General features: G+C 45.0%; 1 protein-coding gene across 2 annotated transcripts in view; it reads left to right on the plus strand.

The window, feature by feature from the left end:
• The window catches only part of FAM160A1 (family with sequence similarity 160 member A1), a 305,023-nt gene that overhangs the window by 262,178 nt on the left and 25,416 nt on the right, over nt 1-17,429 (plus strand). For both annotated transcript variants that reach the window (XM_018061598.1, XM_018061599.1), the window contains 2 exons: nt 5,019-5,186; nt 8,340-8,419. In XM_018061598.1, the coding sequence (XP_017917087.1) occupies nt 5,019-5,186; nt 8,340-8,419 (248 nt within the window). The remainder of the gene's footprint in view (nt 1-5,018; nt 5,187-8,339; nt 8,420-17,429) is intronic.

Genomic DNA, 17,429 nt, shown 5'->3' on the forward strand with positions numbered 1-17,429 from the left:
AGCTGCAGCGGTGGCTGCCGTGGGGTGGACAGGCCCCGCCTGTCCCTCAGCGGCTCTCCCTCTGGCAGCAGCAGTGGGGTCTTAGCCTGTGTTCCCTGGGAAAACCCCTTCGTGTCTGTTTCACGCGATCCAGCCTCATTTTTCCTTCCTCGTACTGATTTCAGTGGTCCAGGGGCCCCTGGTCTCCTTGTTTCCTGCCCTCTGGGTGGAGCCAGTGGGGCTGAGGCCTCACAGAGGACCCAGAAGAGCCCTTGCTGGGCTAGTTGTCTCCTCTACACCAAAGGGACACCAAAGAAGGGTGGCTTCTGAGTTGGAGAGGGTGCAGCAGTCACCTGATCCTGCCGCCCGCCACCTGCCTGGGCGACAGAAGATAGTAACCATCTGTTTCTCCCAGTGTGACCAGATCTCACACAAAACACAGTTAGCAGGTGGGGATGTACCATTCAGGACACGCATAAACCTGCCATTACGGGGAGGATGCTGGTGCTAATTTAGATGCAAATGGAATTGCCCCACTAGAGCTGGTCACAGAAAGGTCGGGGTGTCTGTGTCTATATGCTCAGTGTCCTTCCTACGCTGTGCGTGAAGCGGCTGGGCTGCTGCGATGGGGGGCATGCTGGGCTGGGTTCTCGCTTCACTTTGGGGAGAGCTTTGACTTTGCCCAAGTGGAATGGGACACAATGTCAATTCCTCCCTCCCCTCTCGACCCCTTTTTCAAAGAAAACGAAATCTTTATTTTGTCCATTTCTGAGAAACTTAAAATTTTAATTAAAAGGCAAATGCATTGTTGGAGCTCTTAGGCTAAGGTAAAAAGGAGTGGACTGACAATAAATTCAGTTGCCCTCCTGTCCACAGAACCGACCTCAGCTCTCCATGCAGTTCACCCAGATCCAGGCCTTGCTGGGAGATGGCCTGGAGTGGAGGGCCCTGGTGGGGAAAGGCTGTGAATTGGTTGGGTTTTTGCACTGCTACTTTAGTATTTTTTTCAAATGTTTTAACTATTAATATAAGGCACAGCCAGAAACTTATTTTCTACATTTCTGTGTATGCATTTTCTTAGTTGAATGTGACAAGACATATACATGCAAAATATATTGTATTACATATAGTTGGAACAAAATATTTATGTAAAAGTTTGGCAAAACAGGACTTATTTTTACTACATGCAGTCTGTTCCAGTACTTTCTGTTTGAACCTGGTCTAACCATGAGTGGACCAAGACACTGATTCTGTTACCTACTTTGGGTCTCAAACTATGGTTTGAAAAACATGTTTAAGCGGTTGGTGCAGGGCACTTGGCGTGAAGGGCAACTCAGGTAAGGGTCAGTGGAGGTGGAAAGGGTGGTGAGGAGGTTTCAAAAAATAGACTAAACTGGACTGCATAGCAGGAAAAATAAGTACCTGTGTCGGGGTCTCATTCTAGAACTTGGGCTGAGAAGTAGGCATGTGAAAGTGCCTAGGCAAATATCCTGTTTGGGTTCCTGGTTGTACCTTCTTGTAAAGGATCATTATTTGTCTGTAGGACCTGAGTTTTCCTTAAGTCATTGCAGCCATTGTGGTCTGCTTTTAGTAAGAAAGAACATTCCCGAGCTTTATTATTGTGTATTATATGGCAGAACCTCATTTACCCTTTCTGCTGGAATTTCTATGTAAATTTGTAGCTGCAGTTCTTTATAGAACAAGGTCAATAAATATTGACACACAACCGTGAGGCAGAAGGGTCCTCCTTACATCGGCAGCCGACTGTCCTTCACGACTGGCCCACGGGGAGGCGGCTGCTCTCCCGTTTTGCTGGTCCTTGCTCTTTGGGACATTGGCAGAACCTGAATTTTACATTCGGCACAGCCCAGCCGCCCTCCCCTGGTGGCTCATCATTAGCTTTCAAGTGATCACACTTAGGCTCTGGTCTCATCCTCCTTTAAGGAGGTTTCCTATTTGGAGGATTAGAGAAAGTTTCTGAGAAGTCAAGATAATGGGGCAGGAGAAGATTTTCTAGGATAAAAGGCTTCTAAGGGCTCTGAGAATATGGAGGAGGAGGGAAGAGGGGGAAAGAGAAGGGAGCCAGATTTTCTTGGTTTGGGTATTCATTTAAGGTGAGGATGACCTCGATTCATAAAGACTTTGCAACCTGATGCTTAATAGAATTGGGTTTTAATATTTATAGCACGTTATGTAAATGCTGCCTCTCCAAGTGCTTCCTTAAATCCTCTTAGCTTATAAATGACAGCTTTGATTTCTAAAAAAAAAAACCAAAGAAATCTTTTCATTTATCCCTGCTTAAGAGTAGTAAACAATAGATGCTTAGTGCCCGCCTTTCATGCCAGGCCCCAAAGCCTGAGACTTGGATTCTCAAGAGTTTATCTCTGTGCTTTTGAGCTGATTACGGCCATGCATAACTAAAGAGGGGAAAGCTGATGCTAGAATGTTGGTGCAAAGGCAGCTCTTGGAATTGTGTGTAGCGTGTCAGCTCAGCAGTGCTCCACAGGTAAGTTGAAAACACAGAAGCTACGCACGTGGTCCCTTTGGAATGATTGTTGTTGTTGTTTAGTCGCTTGGTCGTGGCCAACTTTTTTGTGATCCCGTGGACTGTAGCCTGCCAGGCTCCTCTGCCCCTGGGGTTTCCCAGGCAAGAATCCTCAAGTTGCCATTTCCTTCTCCAGAGGATCTTCCCTACCCAGGAATCGATTAGTGCTACTTTTTTTTTCTTCTAGTAATCAGTATTGTTAGGGAATTCAAATATTGTGTAAATGATTTTAGGTTAAATTTCTACTCTAGGACCCTGAGATTGCAGTCATGCAATGGGTGTGAGCTAATGGAACTGTGTGTTTGGTGGTGGTGTCAGTCCTTTCCCCTTAATTGTCCTGGGTGACATCAGCTATCCTGTAATTTTTGTTTTAAAAAAAGTCCCAACTCACTGGGGCCTTCAGATCTCATGCAGAGAAGAGGGAGGCATTAAAAAACTTAAGCTCAACTTTGGCAAATGTAAATTGCTAGGTCCTTGGAGGCTGTCATTTGCTCAGGAAATGTTTATTAAGTATCGTCTGTGGCAGCAGCAGTACACCGGGCTCTTTCCATTGCCCTGCAGTAATAAAGAAAAAGTCGCAGCTTGCGTCCCAGGACAGTATCGTAAGTGCCGTGAGCCTGGGGCTAGAGAACGCAGGAGAACACAAGGATAGAAGCCGTTTGTTCAGAAGCAGGGCAGCCCACAAGGAGGACTCTTCTCAAAATAATTTGTCTGCCAAGTGGTTGGTGCTTACCTGTTTCCTTTGCTTTATTTGGGCGCAGAGAGTGTTTACAGCTGGTCAGATGACACGGGTGTGTTGGTTGAGGAGTCATAAGGTTGGCACTGAGTCGGGAATGGAAGGGCCGGACACAGTGCTCAGGCCACTCCGGGTACTGTCAGTGGGTTCTGCGAGTGCATTGAGATGTACTGTAGGGGCCTTGCTTATAATGAAGAGAACAGAACTGATCTGGTAACATCTGTGTGGACTCATCTGTCTAGCACATCCCTAAGAACCAAGAAATTCATAAATAATTCAGGCCTTTCTGTGCAGATGCATCCTTACGACACTGTCCACACTTACATAGCAGGTCTAGAGATCTGGCTTCTAAACTGAGTTGTGGATTTTGAAGGCAGGAAAGGAGAAGGGGAAAGCATTTTTAAAGGCACGGCCCAGTAGCAGTGTGATAAAATGACAGCTAACACTTTTAAAGTGAGGAGGAAAGGAGATCGACTACTGGAAAGGAAAAGACGTGATCACTCAGAGTTTATCACCATCTGTTTCGTTTAGCATCAAGTGTGTTTGACTCATGGCAGGGGGGATATCTAAGCTTCCTAGGGTATAAGACTGAAACCTGAAATTTTGCACCGTTTCCCTGGTAATTCTCATGCGGCCTTGTGTGAGTCTTTCTGTGTTACAGACAGTATGGCAGTTGATGACCCCTGTTCTGCCTTCAGGGCTTCCCAGGTCGCTCAGTGAGAAAGAATCCTCCTGCCAGTGCCTGCAATTGCAGGAGACATGGGTTTAATCCCCTGGAGAAGGAAATGACAACCCACTGCAGTACTCTCGCCTGGAAAATCCCACGGACAGAGGAGCCTGGCGAGCTACAGTCTATAAGGTTGCAAAGAGTCGGACATGACTTAGCACAAGCATAATTCTGCCTTTAGGGAGACAAAGCAGTGTATACTCACTCTTAAAATATTCCCAGTCAGAATGTTTAAACTAAAAATTCGTTGCTTTAAGCATCAAATCCTCAGTTCTTTGAAAAACTTGACTCTTTAGAGGAGTCTGTTTCCTGAAAGATTGATGTTTTACTGCATGGGAAGATCACAGCACATAGAAAACAGTAACCCGCATTATTTAAAAAGTCACAGTTACTTTATAAGCAGTAAACTCTTTCAGCAGTTTATAAATAATACTTTATGTATATTGTTCAGTTATAAAATTTTGACTTGCAGCTTGCCTGAAATGTATCTGAACTGCGGCAGCATTTTGTTTCTGCACCTGTCATTTGCTATTTATTATATTTAGTTTGCTAGATCATAAATAGAACCCATCTTCCTGGACAGAAAATGTTGTCTCTAGCTTCTTGTTCATAAGAAATCCCAATAAAGGTTTACTGAATGACTAGTAATGAAACAAGTTATACTGAGCTTTCTAATTAATCCTTTTTACGGACCGTGAACATACTTTCTGTTATCTTTTCCCTCTTTGTGATTACACACTAAAATCTTGATGGTATTTGAACTGCATCTGGTGATCAGGGTTGTCGGAACACTTGAATTGCTTCTTTCTGCCTTTGCTTTTCCCTTCCTGAATTAAAAGGCGGAATCAGCATGAGATTTTGAGGAATGTGAATAGGTTAGGGGCTTCAAATGAAGCTCTGAAGTGTGTTCTCGTGGCAGGCGTGTTCTTGCCTTGATGGGGTCACTACGGTGAGGCCGGGGGCCATTGGAGAGGCATGTATTGCAGCATCGAGGGGAGGCTCACCTGTGTTCACTCTGTCGTTGGGCCCAGGTGACTGTGGAGGAGGTCATGACCACAACCGCCTACCTGGACCTTTTTCTGCGCAGCATCTCTGAGCCAGCACTGCTCGAGATCTTCCTCCGCTTTATCCTGTTGCACCAGCACGAGAATGTCCACATCTTGGATACGCTCACGAGCCGAATCAACACCCCATTCCGGGTAAGGAGAGCCCCCGTGGAAGGGAAGTTATGACTCAGGACAGATTTCAGGAGAGTTTGTTTTTGGAATAAAACTACTGAATATTCTCTTCTTTTTATTTCCCCTCCTTTTATTTTCCTTTCAGCCTTTACTTTTCTGTTTTGGAAGAGATGAGCTAGATTGTTTTGCTGTCTGGAGCCCTTCTGTCTGGGAGGCGGAAGTTACTGCCTTTTCTAGACAGTTTTCTCAGTTTGTCTGGGTTGCCACTTTCTTCTGTGGAACCGGCAGAATGTGCTTCTGAGGAGACAAGGAACAGGGGATGGGGCTGAAGCTCAAGTAAAGCCAAAGGGCTGAAGTATGTCAAGTCTGGGTACTAGAGATCGTATTTCTTGCATTTGAAATGCAAGTCTGGGCACGTGTGAATTTAGGTAGTCATTCTTCAGTTTGGTGCTCTGATTAACTCTGAAAATCCTCTCATACCTCTAGTGTAATCCTTTGCAGCCCTCTCCCCATAGGCTGTCTCTGTTTAATTGCAATTATTATTTTAAAAGCAAAGGTATGTTGGAAGAAAACAAAAACACTAGTTTGCAAAGATCCATGTACCCTAATGGTTATAGATAAGCAGCATTATTTGCAGTTTGCAAACTGTCCACGTTATGGAAGCGACCAAACTGGCCATCAGCAAATGAATGGGCAAAGAGTATGTGGTAGGACTTCCCTGGTGGTCCAGGGGCTAAGAGTCTGCCTTCCAGGGCAGGGGACACAGGTTTGATCCCTGGTTCAGGAAGATTCGACATGCACAGGACAGCTAATTCCGTGCCTCACAACTGATGAACCCTAGACACTCTAGAGCCCATGCTCTGCAACAAGAGAAACCTGTGCACTGGAGAGCAACCCCAACTAGAGAAAGCCCTTGTGTGACAGTGATACCTAGTGCAGCCAGAAAAAGGGAAAAAATAGAAAAAAAAGGGGGGGGAATGCAATTTTGCCATTTGCAAGAACTTGGATGGAGTTGGAGGGCTTTATGCTAACTGGAGTAAGTCCGACAGAGCAACACATCCTGTATGATACCACTTGTATGTAGAATTTAGAAAATACAACCAACTAGTAAGTAACACAGGCAAGAAGCTGACTCACAGCTATGGATAACGAATGTGGTTACCAGTGGGGAGCTGGAACGCGTAGGGGGAAAAGGGGTATCATGAAATCATGTGTGAAACTTTTGAAAACTGTAAAGCACTATAAAATTTAAAGAACCTTTCATTCAATAAAAACAAATCAACAGCCTCAAAAAAAGTTGGATTTTTTAAAAGATTGACAAAATTGACAAACTTTTAGCCAGATTACTAAGGAAGAAAGTAAGAAGAGTCAAATTAATAAAATCCAGGATGAAAGAAGGGATATCACTATTGACCTCACAGAACTAAAAAGGATTATGAGGGATATTGTGAACAACTATATGCCAAAATATTGGGTAATTTAGATGAAACAGGCAAGTTCTAGAAAGATACAGGCTTCTGAGACTGATTCAAGAAGAAATCAAAAATGTATAAACAAATAAGAACTCTTGTGTTTCAAAGAACACCATTAAGAAACTGAAAAGACAGCTGACACAATAGGAAGGAATCTTTGCAAGTCATGTCTCTGATAAGATACTTATACGTAGAATAACAAACTCCTGGGACTCAATAATAAAAAGACAGACACAGGGTGCTGAGCACCTTGACAGTGATTTGCCCACGTTACTATGGTGACACATAGAAAGGGCTCAGAATGGGGAGAGCAGATGCTGAGGGGTAATCCTGGGAGAAAGAGAAGGTTTCCTAGCAAAGGTGATGCCTAGGGTTAGTCTTGGAGAATACGGAGGCCTTATCCTGCGGAAGAGACAGAGAAAGGCATTCCAGGCAGAGGAGCGGAATGTGCAGAGGCGTGGAGTGAGTGGAATGAAGTGTTGCTTCTGCCTGACTGTAAGGGGTGACCTGTCCTGAGTACAAGAGATGTTTTGGGGCGCACCAAGTACAGTTCTTTCCTTGCAGCACGGTCAGGAATTTCATTGACCAGGTTGTAAACTGGTCCTGCCTAGAAGACAGACTGGCGCTCATTCTCCTGTGCAAACAGTAAGAGCCTCAATTACTTAAGCGGCTGGATGGAGCAATAAATGCTTACTCCCCAGAGGGCACAGTGATTTTAGAATGCACCTTTGGGAACCTTCTCTGTTGGGCTCTTTATCCTTCCTTTTTAGAAATTAGAGATGGCAAGAATTCTTTTCCTTTTTTTTTTTTTTAATGAAAAAAGTACTTAATGAAATACTTCAGGAAAGTATATCATCACCTCCTCAGCACTATGGGAAATGGAACTCAGGAAAATCTTTGCCCCAAAGCCAAGAAACAAATCAAAGGAGTTGAGGTTTGGGGCTGGGGACTCCAGGTAGAGAGTTGGCTGGGGTATATGCAATTTTCTTTTAGCCCTATCTTGTAAAAAATCAATGTCATACTTGAAAATAACTAGAAGGGTCTTCTCTGGCACTCCAGTGATTAAGACTCTGGGCTCTCAATGGTGGGGATCCAGGATTTGATCCCTGGGAGGTCAGGAGACTAGATCCCACATGTTGCAACTATGACTCTGCATGCCACAACTATTAATACAAGCTCCTGGATGCCGTAACAAAGACTCCTCACAGCCAAATAAATAAATACATTCTTAAAAAAAGAAAATAGGAAAACAAAACGACATACATAGATCGTGTGTGTGTGTATGTGTCTGTATGTGTGTGTGTGTGTGTGTGTGTGTGTCTGTGTGTGTGTGTGTGTGTCTGTGTCAGTGTGTGTGTCTGTGTGTGTCTGTCTGTGTGTGTGTGTGTGTGTGTGTGTGTATGTGCTGGGGAGTTGTAGGGGCATATTTATCTGGATCTTATATGAGCATAGGCATTTTGCAGGAGGGTAATTCTGCATAGTGGCATAATCCCAGGGATAGATTGTTGAATCAAATCCTACAGGAGAACTGGTAGTCTGAATACACATTCTCTCTGGCAGCAGCATCTTAAAAAAAAAAAAAAAATTAAAACTACTTACAAAATAAAGGCCATTTTTTGTCATTCTGATGTATTGGCCATCTTTGGGGGTTCCAGAGGGCCTTTCAGTGTCTGAAATAGCATGTGTGTTTGTTGCTTCCCAGCTTTGTGTGGTGTCCCTGGCATTATTTAGAACGCTCATCGGTTTACACTGTGAAGATGTGATGTTACAACTAATTCTAAGGTGAGTTGCCACCTTTTGTCTCCTTCAAAGAACAACCCTACACTATTGCTACTTATTTTCCTTTGGTAATATGAGCTAAGTAAGGGCCATGCTTCTAAGAAAGAAAATAATCAAGAAAATCAGCTTAATTTCTGCATTGTTACCCAAGGTTAAAAGTATTTAGGGGGGCAAAGGCATTATATTATACATGTGCTCCTGGAAAAAATAAATAGAACATTTGGAAACTTTCAGAAGTATTATGAAAGCTCTTCTGGTCTGTAACTGAATGTCTTTCTCCCAAAGTACATTTTTAGGAGGCTCATGTTATTGAGAACAACTTTTCTCAATATGAAATGCTGTTGGTGTATAGAAATTATTCTGTGACTTTTGCTTTAGTAATGGTATGGCTACAGTGCTCACTGCCTGACTTGCAAGCATTTTTCAATTAAATTCAGCAGATATTTAATGAGTACTTCCTGTGTACAGTTCAGAAGGGCGTGGGTGGAGGGACGAACTGAAAAGGACATCTACGTACGCTGGGTACAGGGATGAACTGAAAAGGACATCCCCGTACGCGGGGCAGAGAAGGTCTGTCCTTCACATGTCCAGGTGGGAATGGTGTCGTGAAGGGGCTGGGATCTGAAGATGGGCGTCCAGAGTCAACGTGGACTGCCAGCAAGACGACATCAGTTTGGTCATTGGGCAGGAGCCTCAGGGACACCGAATCCTGCCTCAGCCCAGCCTGTCCTCTCAGGGTCCCTGAGAGGAGCACCTGCCTTTGTAAAGGAAGAGAGTTGATGAGGGCGTGTGCTCCCGCACTCCCCTCCGTGGTCTGGACGCAGTAAAGAAGAGCCGACCAGCTCACTGGTGCCTGCTCCACCTCCATCTTCCATAGACCCTGCTGCTGACCCCTCCTGGGACAGAGGGTGCTGAGAGCAAGAGGGGAGGGAGGAGACCCAGGCTGCCCCTGGTCCCCACCACGGCTTAGACACGGTGTGAGCAGGATTACTGAGGAGCTGGCTTTCCAAGAGGAGTCTGGCCCTGAAGTTTCAGGGTGTGGCCAAGCGTGCTCCTGGGAACAGCGGCAGAGACGTCATCCAGGCGCTCAAGAAAACACACATCCTTGGCTGTCTTCTCCCAGACAAGCTGAGTCAGGAACTGGTGGTGGGTGAGGCCTGGCAAGCTGTGTTTTGTTTAGCTCTAGGGGATTCTGATGCCAGGCTAAGTTTGAGAACTACTGGTTTGAAGAAGGTGCAGTATAGACGTGTCACCCTGCAGAAGGGAGCGATAGAGCCACCGCAGGGGGAGTCGGTGGGCGGCCTGGTGATGGAGGCCTTGCAGAGTCACTGTTTTATAGGAGAATATCGCCTATTAATTTTGGGCTTTTGGAGGGTTTGGATCAGGCCATCAGTAACTAATCTTAGGGCCTTAGCAAAGAACAGATCTGCTCATAAGTACATACCCTGGGTCGTTCAGGAGAGCATTCGTTTTCCGTCCTAAAAGGGTTACGTCCGCTTCGCATCAGGTCTCTCCTGATGTGACAGGGCATTAGCGGCGCCTGGATGAAATCCGTCAGAGCAGCTTGTTAAAGCCTTTTTGTTTAGTGTCAAAGCCAAAGTTCGCTTCCAACAAGGGTAAATCCTGGTTATATTTAAACGTTAGATTCTTGAATGCCGCTTCTTTGACAGCAGGGAAAGCAGCTGTCCTCTGCAGTGGGCCTGGAAGCCTGGCCCCACGTCCCAGCCCTGGTCACCGGGGGAGGCTGAGCCCAGGGGGCGGACGCTTCTGCCCAATGGCATTGTCTACTCATAGGGCGGTGCTTGTGGTAAAAACTGTCCCCAGAGGTCGTATTCGTCAAAGCTTCTTGTGAGAGCCAGATCTGTGCCTTATGAAGGTGAAGGAATCAGCTCGTGATTGAAATGCGCGTCCGAGTCAGTGCTCGGCATTTCTGTGGTGAGTAAGGGCCTGTTGTTGCCCAGGAAAGTGCGTGGTTGCAGGTGCTGAATGGAGTCATGGGAAAGCGCTGGGTGTGGCCTCTGACCCCAGCGCTCCCAGCCTGAGTTTCTTTGTTTCCTTATTGAGGAGGATGATGAGAATATAATAGTAGTTGCCCTTTATTTTCTACTTTCTGTATTTCTGATTCTGCCACGTTGCCTGGGGAATCTGAGAAGAACGCGTTGGGGACAGATGTAGAGGTCAGCACGGGGTAGACATGCAGGAAACGTCTGCTTCCTGTCTTTGTCACCCGAGCGGCTAATCCACCTCCCCCACCAATCCCCATTTAACAAGTACTTTTGCTGATTTTTTTTTTAAACTTTTTATTTTGTATTAGAGTATAGCTGATTAACAATGTTGTGATAATTTCAGGCAGAACAAGTATTTTCAATTGTAGTCAAATACACTCAACATTCAAAAAACTAAGATCATGGCATCTGGTCCCATCACTTCTTGGCAGATAGATGGGGAAACAATGGAAACAGTGAAAGACTTTATTTTCTGGGGCTCCAAAATCACTGCAGATGGTGACTGTAGCCATGAAATTAAAAGACACTTGCTCCTTGGAAGAAAAGCTATGAAAGCAAAGACGTTACTTTGCCAACAAAGGTCCGTCTAGTCAAAGCTATGGTTTATCCAGTGGTCATGTATGCATGTGAGAGTTGGACTATAAAGAAGGCTGAGTGCTGAAGAATTGATGCTTTTGAACTGTGGTGTTGGAGAAGACTCTTGAAAGTCCCTTGGACTGCAAGGAGATCCAACCAGTCCATCCTAAAGGAGATCAGTCCTGGGTGTTCATTGGAAGGTCTGATGCTGAAGCTGAAATTCCAGTACTTTGGCCACCTGATGTGAAGAACTGACTCATTAGAAAAGACCCTGATGCTGGGAAAGATTGAAGGCAGGAGGACAAGGGGACAACAGAGGATGAGATGGCTGGATGGCATCACTGACTCTACGGACATGGGTTTGGGTGAACTCCGGGAGTTGGTGATGGACATGGAGGCCTGGCGTGCTGAGATTCATGGGGTTGCAAAGAGTCGGACACGACTGAGCAGCTGAACTGAGTCAAATGCACAGACCCTAACCACACAGTTCAGTGGTGGGCATTCACACTATTGTTTAGCCATTGCCACCATCCATCTCCAGAACTGGTCTCATCTCACAAAGAAAACCCCTTCTGTGCCACTTAAATCCTCACTCCCTGCCCCCACCCGTGCCCCAGCCCAGGGCAGCCCCTGGCCTGCATTCTGTGGCTCTGCGTTTGCCTCTTCTGGGAACCTCACGCAAGTGGACTCTTGTAGTATTTGTCTGTTTGTGCCTGATTCACTTCACTTAGCACGGTGTCTTCAAGAGCCTTTCATGTTGTAGCAGGTGTCAGAATTTCCTTCCTTTTGAAGACCAGCTAATACACCATCATTTATACCACATTTTGTTTACTCATTTATCTGTCACTGGACATTTTGGATTGCTTGCCATTTTAGCTGTAATGAATAACACTGCTATGGCCATAGGTATACAGCTTTGTCTCTTCAAAACCCTGCTTTCGCTTTTTTTGTGTGGATATCCAGAAGTGAAGCTGCTGGACCATTCTGTTCAATTTTTTTTTCTACAGTAGCTGCACGTTTTATAAGCCCGCTGACAATGCACAGGGTTCTGGCCGCTCCACATCCTTGCCAATACTTACTATTTTCTGTTAAACTAAAAACTTTTGTTTTAAGAAATTTATCTTTACTTACTTGGCTGCATTGAGTCCTAGCTGTGGCACACAGGCTCAGCTGCCCTGCAGCACGTGGGATCTTTGTTCCTTTCAGTTCAGTTCAGTCGCTCAGTCGTGTCCGACTCTTTGCGACCCCATGAATCGCAGTACGCCAGGCCTCCCTGTGCATCACCAACTCCCGGAGTTCACTCAGACTCATGTCCATCGAGTCCGTGATGCCATCCAGGCATCTCATCCTCTGTCATCCCCTTCTCCTGCCCTCAATCCCTCGCAGCATCAGAGTCTTTTCCAATGAGTCAACTCTTCACATGAGGTGGCCAAAGTACCGGAGCTTCAGCTTTAGCATCATTCCTTCCGAAGAAATCCCAGGGCTGATCTCCTTCAGAATGGACTGGGTGGATCTCCTTGCAGTCCAAGGGACTCTCAAGAGTCTTCTCCAACACCACACTTCAAAAGCATCAATTCTTCAGCGCTCAGCCTTCTTCACAGTCCAACTCTCACATCCATACATGACCACAGGAAAAACCATAGCCTTGACTAGACGGACCTTAGTCAGCAAAGTAATGTCTCTGCTTTTCAATATGCTATCTAGGTTGGTCATAACTTTTCTTCCAAGGAGTAAGCGTCTTTTAATTTCATGGCTGCAGTCACCATCTGCAGTGATTTTGGAGCCCCCAAAAAATAAAGTCTGCCACTGTTTCCACTGTTTCCCCATCTATTTCCCATGAAGTGATGGGACCGGATGCCATGACCTTCCTTTTCTGAATGTTGAGCTTTAAGCCAACTTTTACATTCTCAACTTTCACTTTCATCAGGAGGCTTTTTAGTGCATGGGGATGATCCAGAGAGATGTTATGGGGAGGGAGGTGGGAGGGGGGGTTCACGTTTGGGAACGCATGTAAGAATTAAAGATTTTAAAATTTAAAAATATATACATAAAATTAAAAAAAAAAAAGAGGCTTTTTAGCCCCTCTTCACTTTCTGCCATAAGGGTGGTGTCATCTGCATATCTGAGGCTATTGATTGATAGTTCTCCTGGCAAACTTGATTCCACCTTGTGCTTCTTCCAGGCCAGCATTTATCATGATGTACTCTGCATAGAAGTTAAATAAGCAGGGTGACAATATACAGCCTTGACGTACTCCTTTTCCTATTTGGAACCAGTCTGTTGTTCCATGTCTGGTTCTAACTGTTGCTTCCTGACTTGCATACAGATTTCTCAAAAGGCGGGTCAGGTGGTCTGGTATTCCTGACTCTTTGAGAATTTTCCACAGTTTATTGTGATCCACACAGTCAAAGGCTTTGGCATAGTCAACAAAGCGGAAATAGATGTTTTTCTGGAATTCTCTTGCTTTTTCCATGATCCAGTGGATGTTGGCAGTTTGATCTCTGGTTTCTCTGCCTTTTCTAAAACCAGCTTGAACATCAGGAATTTCACAGTTCATGTATTGCTGAAGCCTGGCTTGGAGAATTTTGAGCATTACTTTGCTAGCTTGTGAGATGAGTGCAGTTGTGCGGTAGTTTGAGCATTCTTTGGCATTGCCTTTCTTTGGAACTGGAATGAAAACTGACCTTTTGCAGTCCTGTGGCCACTGCTGAGTTTTCCACATTTGCTGGCATGTTGAGTGCAGCCCTTTCACAGCATCATCTTTCAGGATTTGAAAGAGCTCAACTGGAATTCCATCACCTCCACTAGCTTTGTTCGTAGTGATGCTTTCTAAGGCCCACTTGACTTCATATTCCAGGATGTCTGGCTCTAGATGAGTGATCACACCATTGTGATTATCTGGGTCATGAAGATCTTTTTGGTACAGTTCTTCTGTGTGTTCTTGCCACCTCTTCTTAGTATCTTCTGCTTCTGTTAGGTCCATACCATTTCTGTCCTTTATTGAGCCCATCTTTGCATGAAATTGTTCTCTTGGTATCTCTAATTTTCTTAAAGAGATCTCTAGTCTTTCCCATTCTGTTGTTTTCCTCTATTTCTTTGCACTGATCGCTGAAGAAGGCTTTCTTATCTCTTCTTGCTATACTCTGGAACTCTGCATTCAGATGCTTATATCTTTCCTTTTCGCCTCTCTTCTTCTCACAGCTATTTGTAAGGCCTCCCCAGACAGCCATTTTGCTTTTTTGCATTTCTTTTCCATGGGGGTGGTCTTGATCCCTATCTCCTGTACAATGTCACGAACCTCATTCCGTAGTTCATGAGGCACTCTATCTATCAGATCTAGGCCCTGAAATCTATTTCTCACTTCCACTGTATAATCATAAGGGATTTGATTGAGGTCATACCTGAATGGTCTAGTGGTTTTCCTTCTTCAGTTTAAGTCTGAATTTGGTAATAAGGAGTTCATGATCTGAGCCACAGTCAGCTCCTGGTCTTGTTTTTGTTGACTGTATAGAGATTCTCCATCTTTGGCTGCAAAGAATATAGTCAGTCTGGTTTCGGTGTTGACCATCTGGTGATGTCCATGTATAGAGTCTTCTCTTGTGTTGTTGGAAGAGGGTGTTTGCTACGACCAGTGCATTTTCTTGGCAAAACTCTGTTAGTCTTTGCCCTGCTTCATTCTGCATTCCAAGCCAAATTTGCCTGTTACTCCAGGTGTTTCTTGACTTCCTACTTTTGCATTCCAGTCCCCTATAATGAAAAGGACATCTTTTTTGGGTGTTAGTTCTACAAGGTCTTGTAGGTCTTCATAGAACCGTTCAACTTCAGCTTCTTCAGTGTTACTGGTTGGGGCATAGACTTGGATAACTGTGATATTGAATGGTTTGTCTTGGAAACGAACAGAGATCATTCTGTCGTTTTTGAGATTGCATCCAAGTACTGCATTTTGGACTCTTTTGTTGACCATGATGGCTACTCCATTTCTTCTGAGGGATTCCTGCCTGCAGTAGTAGATATAATGGTCATCTGAGTTAAATTCATCTATTCCAGTCCCTTTTAGTTCGCTGATTCCTAGAATGTCGACGTTCAGTCTTGCCATCTCCTGTTTGACCATTTCCAATTTGCCTTGATTCATGGACCTGGCATTCCAGGTTCTTCTTCACTTTCATGCATTGGAGAAGGAAAATGGCAACCCACTCCAGTGTTCTTGCCTGGAGAATCCCAGGGATTGGGGAGCCTGGTGGGCTGCCGTCTGTGGGGTCGCACAGAGTCAGACATGACCGAAGTGACTTAGCAGCAGTAGCATGCAATATTGCTCTTTACAGCATTGAACCTTGCTTCTATCACCAGTCACATCCAAAGCTGGGTATTGTTTTTGCTTTGGCTCTATCCCTTCATTCTTTCTGCAGTTATTTCTCCACTGATCTCCAGTAGCATATTGGGCACCTAATGACCTGGGGAGTTCCTCTTTCAGTGTCCTGTCATTTTGCCTTTTCATACTGTTCATGGGGTTCTCAAGGCAAGAATACTGAAGTGGTTTGCCATTCCCTTCTCCAGTGGACCACATTCTGTCAGACCTCTCCACCATGACCCGCCTGTCTTGGGTTGCCCTGTGGGCATGGCTTAGTTTCATTGAGTTAGACAAGGCTGTGGTCCTAGTGTGATTAGATTGACTAGTTTTCTGTGAGTTTGGTTCCAGTGTGTCTGCCCTCTGATGCCCTCTTGCAACACCTACCATCTTACTTGGGTTTCTCTTACCTTGGGCGTGGGGTATCTCTTCACGGCTGCTCCAGCAAAGCACAGCCACTGCTCACACCCGAGTCCCCTGCACTGGAAGCAGATTCTCAGTGACTGGACCAGCAGGGAAGTTCCCTGGAAAGGGTATGTTGGCAATCAAGTAGAAATAACAGGCAGATTTAAAGAACCAGCTGGGGCTTTTAGAAGTGGAAACTGTAATTATTAAAATGAAAAACTGAGTGTTTAGTGTAGATAACATTTAAGATACAGATTAAGAGAGAATTAATGCGATTGAAGAAGTTACTACTAAGTTTGCAGCAGAAAGAGATAAGGAGATTTACAATTGTGAGAACAAGGCTGTGAACAGTGGTGGCTGGAATGATAAGGTGCAATGATAAGGTGTGTATCCAGTTAGGTCCATCTAGTCAAAGCTAAGTCATGTATTGATGTGAGAGTTGGACCATAAAGAAAGCTGAGTGCCGAAGGATTGATGCTTTTGAACTATGGTATTGGAGAAGGCTCTTTGAGAGTCTTGAACTGCAAGAAGATCAAACCAGTTAATCCTAAAGGAAATCAGTCCTGAATTGGAAGGACTGATGCTGAAGCTGAAACTCCAATACTTTGGCTACCTGATGTGAAGAGCTGACTCATTGGAAAAGACCCTCATGCTGGAAAAGATTGAAGGCAGGAGAAGGGGACAACAGAGGATGAGGCGGTTGGATGGCATCACTGTCTCAAAGGACATGAGTTTGAGCAAGCTTAGGGAGTTGGTGATGGACAGGGAGGCCTGGCGTGCTGCAGTCCATGGGGTTGCCGAGAGTTGGACACGACTGAGCGACTGAACTGAACTGAGTCCCTCTCATCTTTGGTTCTGTTTTCCAAGGTTGCAGTTACCTATGGTCAACTGTGGTTCAGAAATATTAAGTGGAAACTTAAGTGGAAACTTAAGTGGAAATAAGCGGCTCATAGGTTTTAAATTGTGTGCTGTTCTGAGTAGGTGTGATGGAATCTCAGGCCTCCCCTCCCAGGATCCCCAGTTACCGACAGAGTCTGCCCCTGATATCCAGCCGTCCACGTCTTCATGGCTCAGCGATCCAGGATCACCTTAAGTACACGTTCATCGTTTGTGTTATGTCGGAAGGTCAGTGACAGCCTGAGCCTGCATCACGAGGCTGACATTATTCAGCTCACTTCATGCCATCGTGGAGGCGTTTCATCGTCTCAGATCCTCGCAGGAGGGGGGAGCACAGCACAGGAAGATGCTTGGAGAGACACTGCATCCACATAGCTTGCATTACAGTACACAGTTATAGTTGCTATGCTTTACTGCTGGATATTCCAAAAACGGATCCATGAGCTACTGCGCTGTGTATTCTAGGGTGAAACTGACTAGGCTAGACCATATTACCCCTAGATAAATGAGCTGGATATGATTTTTTGTCATTCTGCAGTGCCATCTTGTAAATTAAAATACTGATGTTATCGTGTCTGTCCATTTTCCAGCACTGAAACTTTTCTGAAGTTGGGGGAAATGGCTATTACTAGCTGGTGGTGTTACTCTCTTCCTGAGCGTTATCTATAAACTAAACTTTATCATAGGTTTGTATGTATAGAAAGAAGCACAGTATTTATAGGGTTCAGTACTATCTGCTGTTTCAGGTATCACTGGGGGTCTTGGACTGTATCTCCTACAGATA

The sequence above is a fragment of the Capra hircus genome, chromosome 17, assembly GCF_001704415.2.
Source record: "Capra hircus breed San Clemente chromosome 17, ASM170441v1, whole genome shotgun sequence".
NCBI classification, from domain to species: domain Eukaryota; kingdom Metazoa; phylum Chordata; class Mammalia; order Artiodactyla; family Bovidae; genus Capra; species Capra hircus.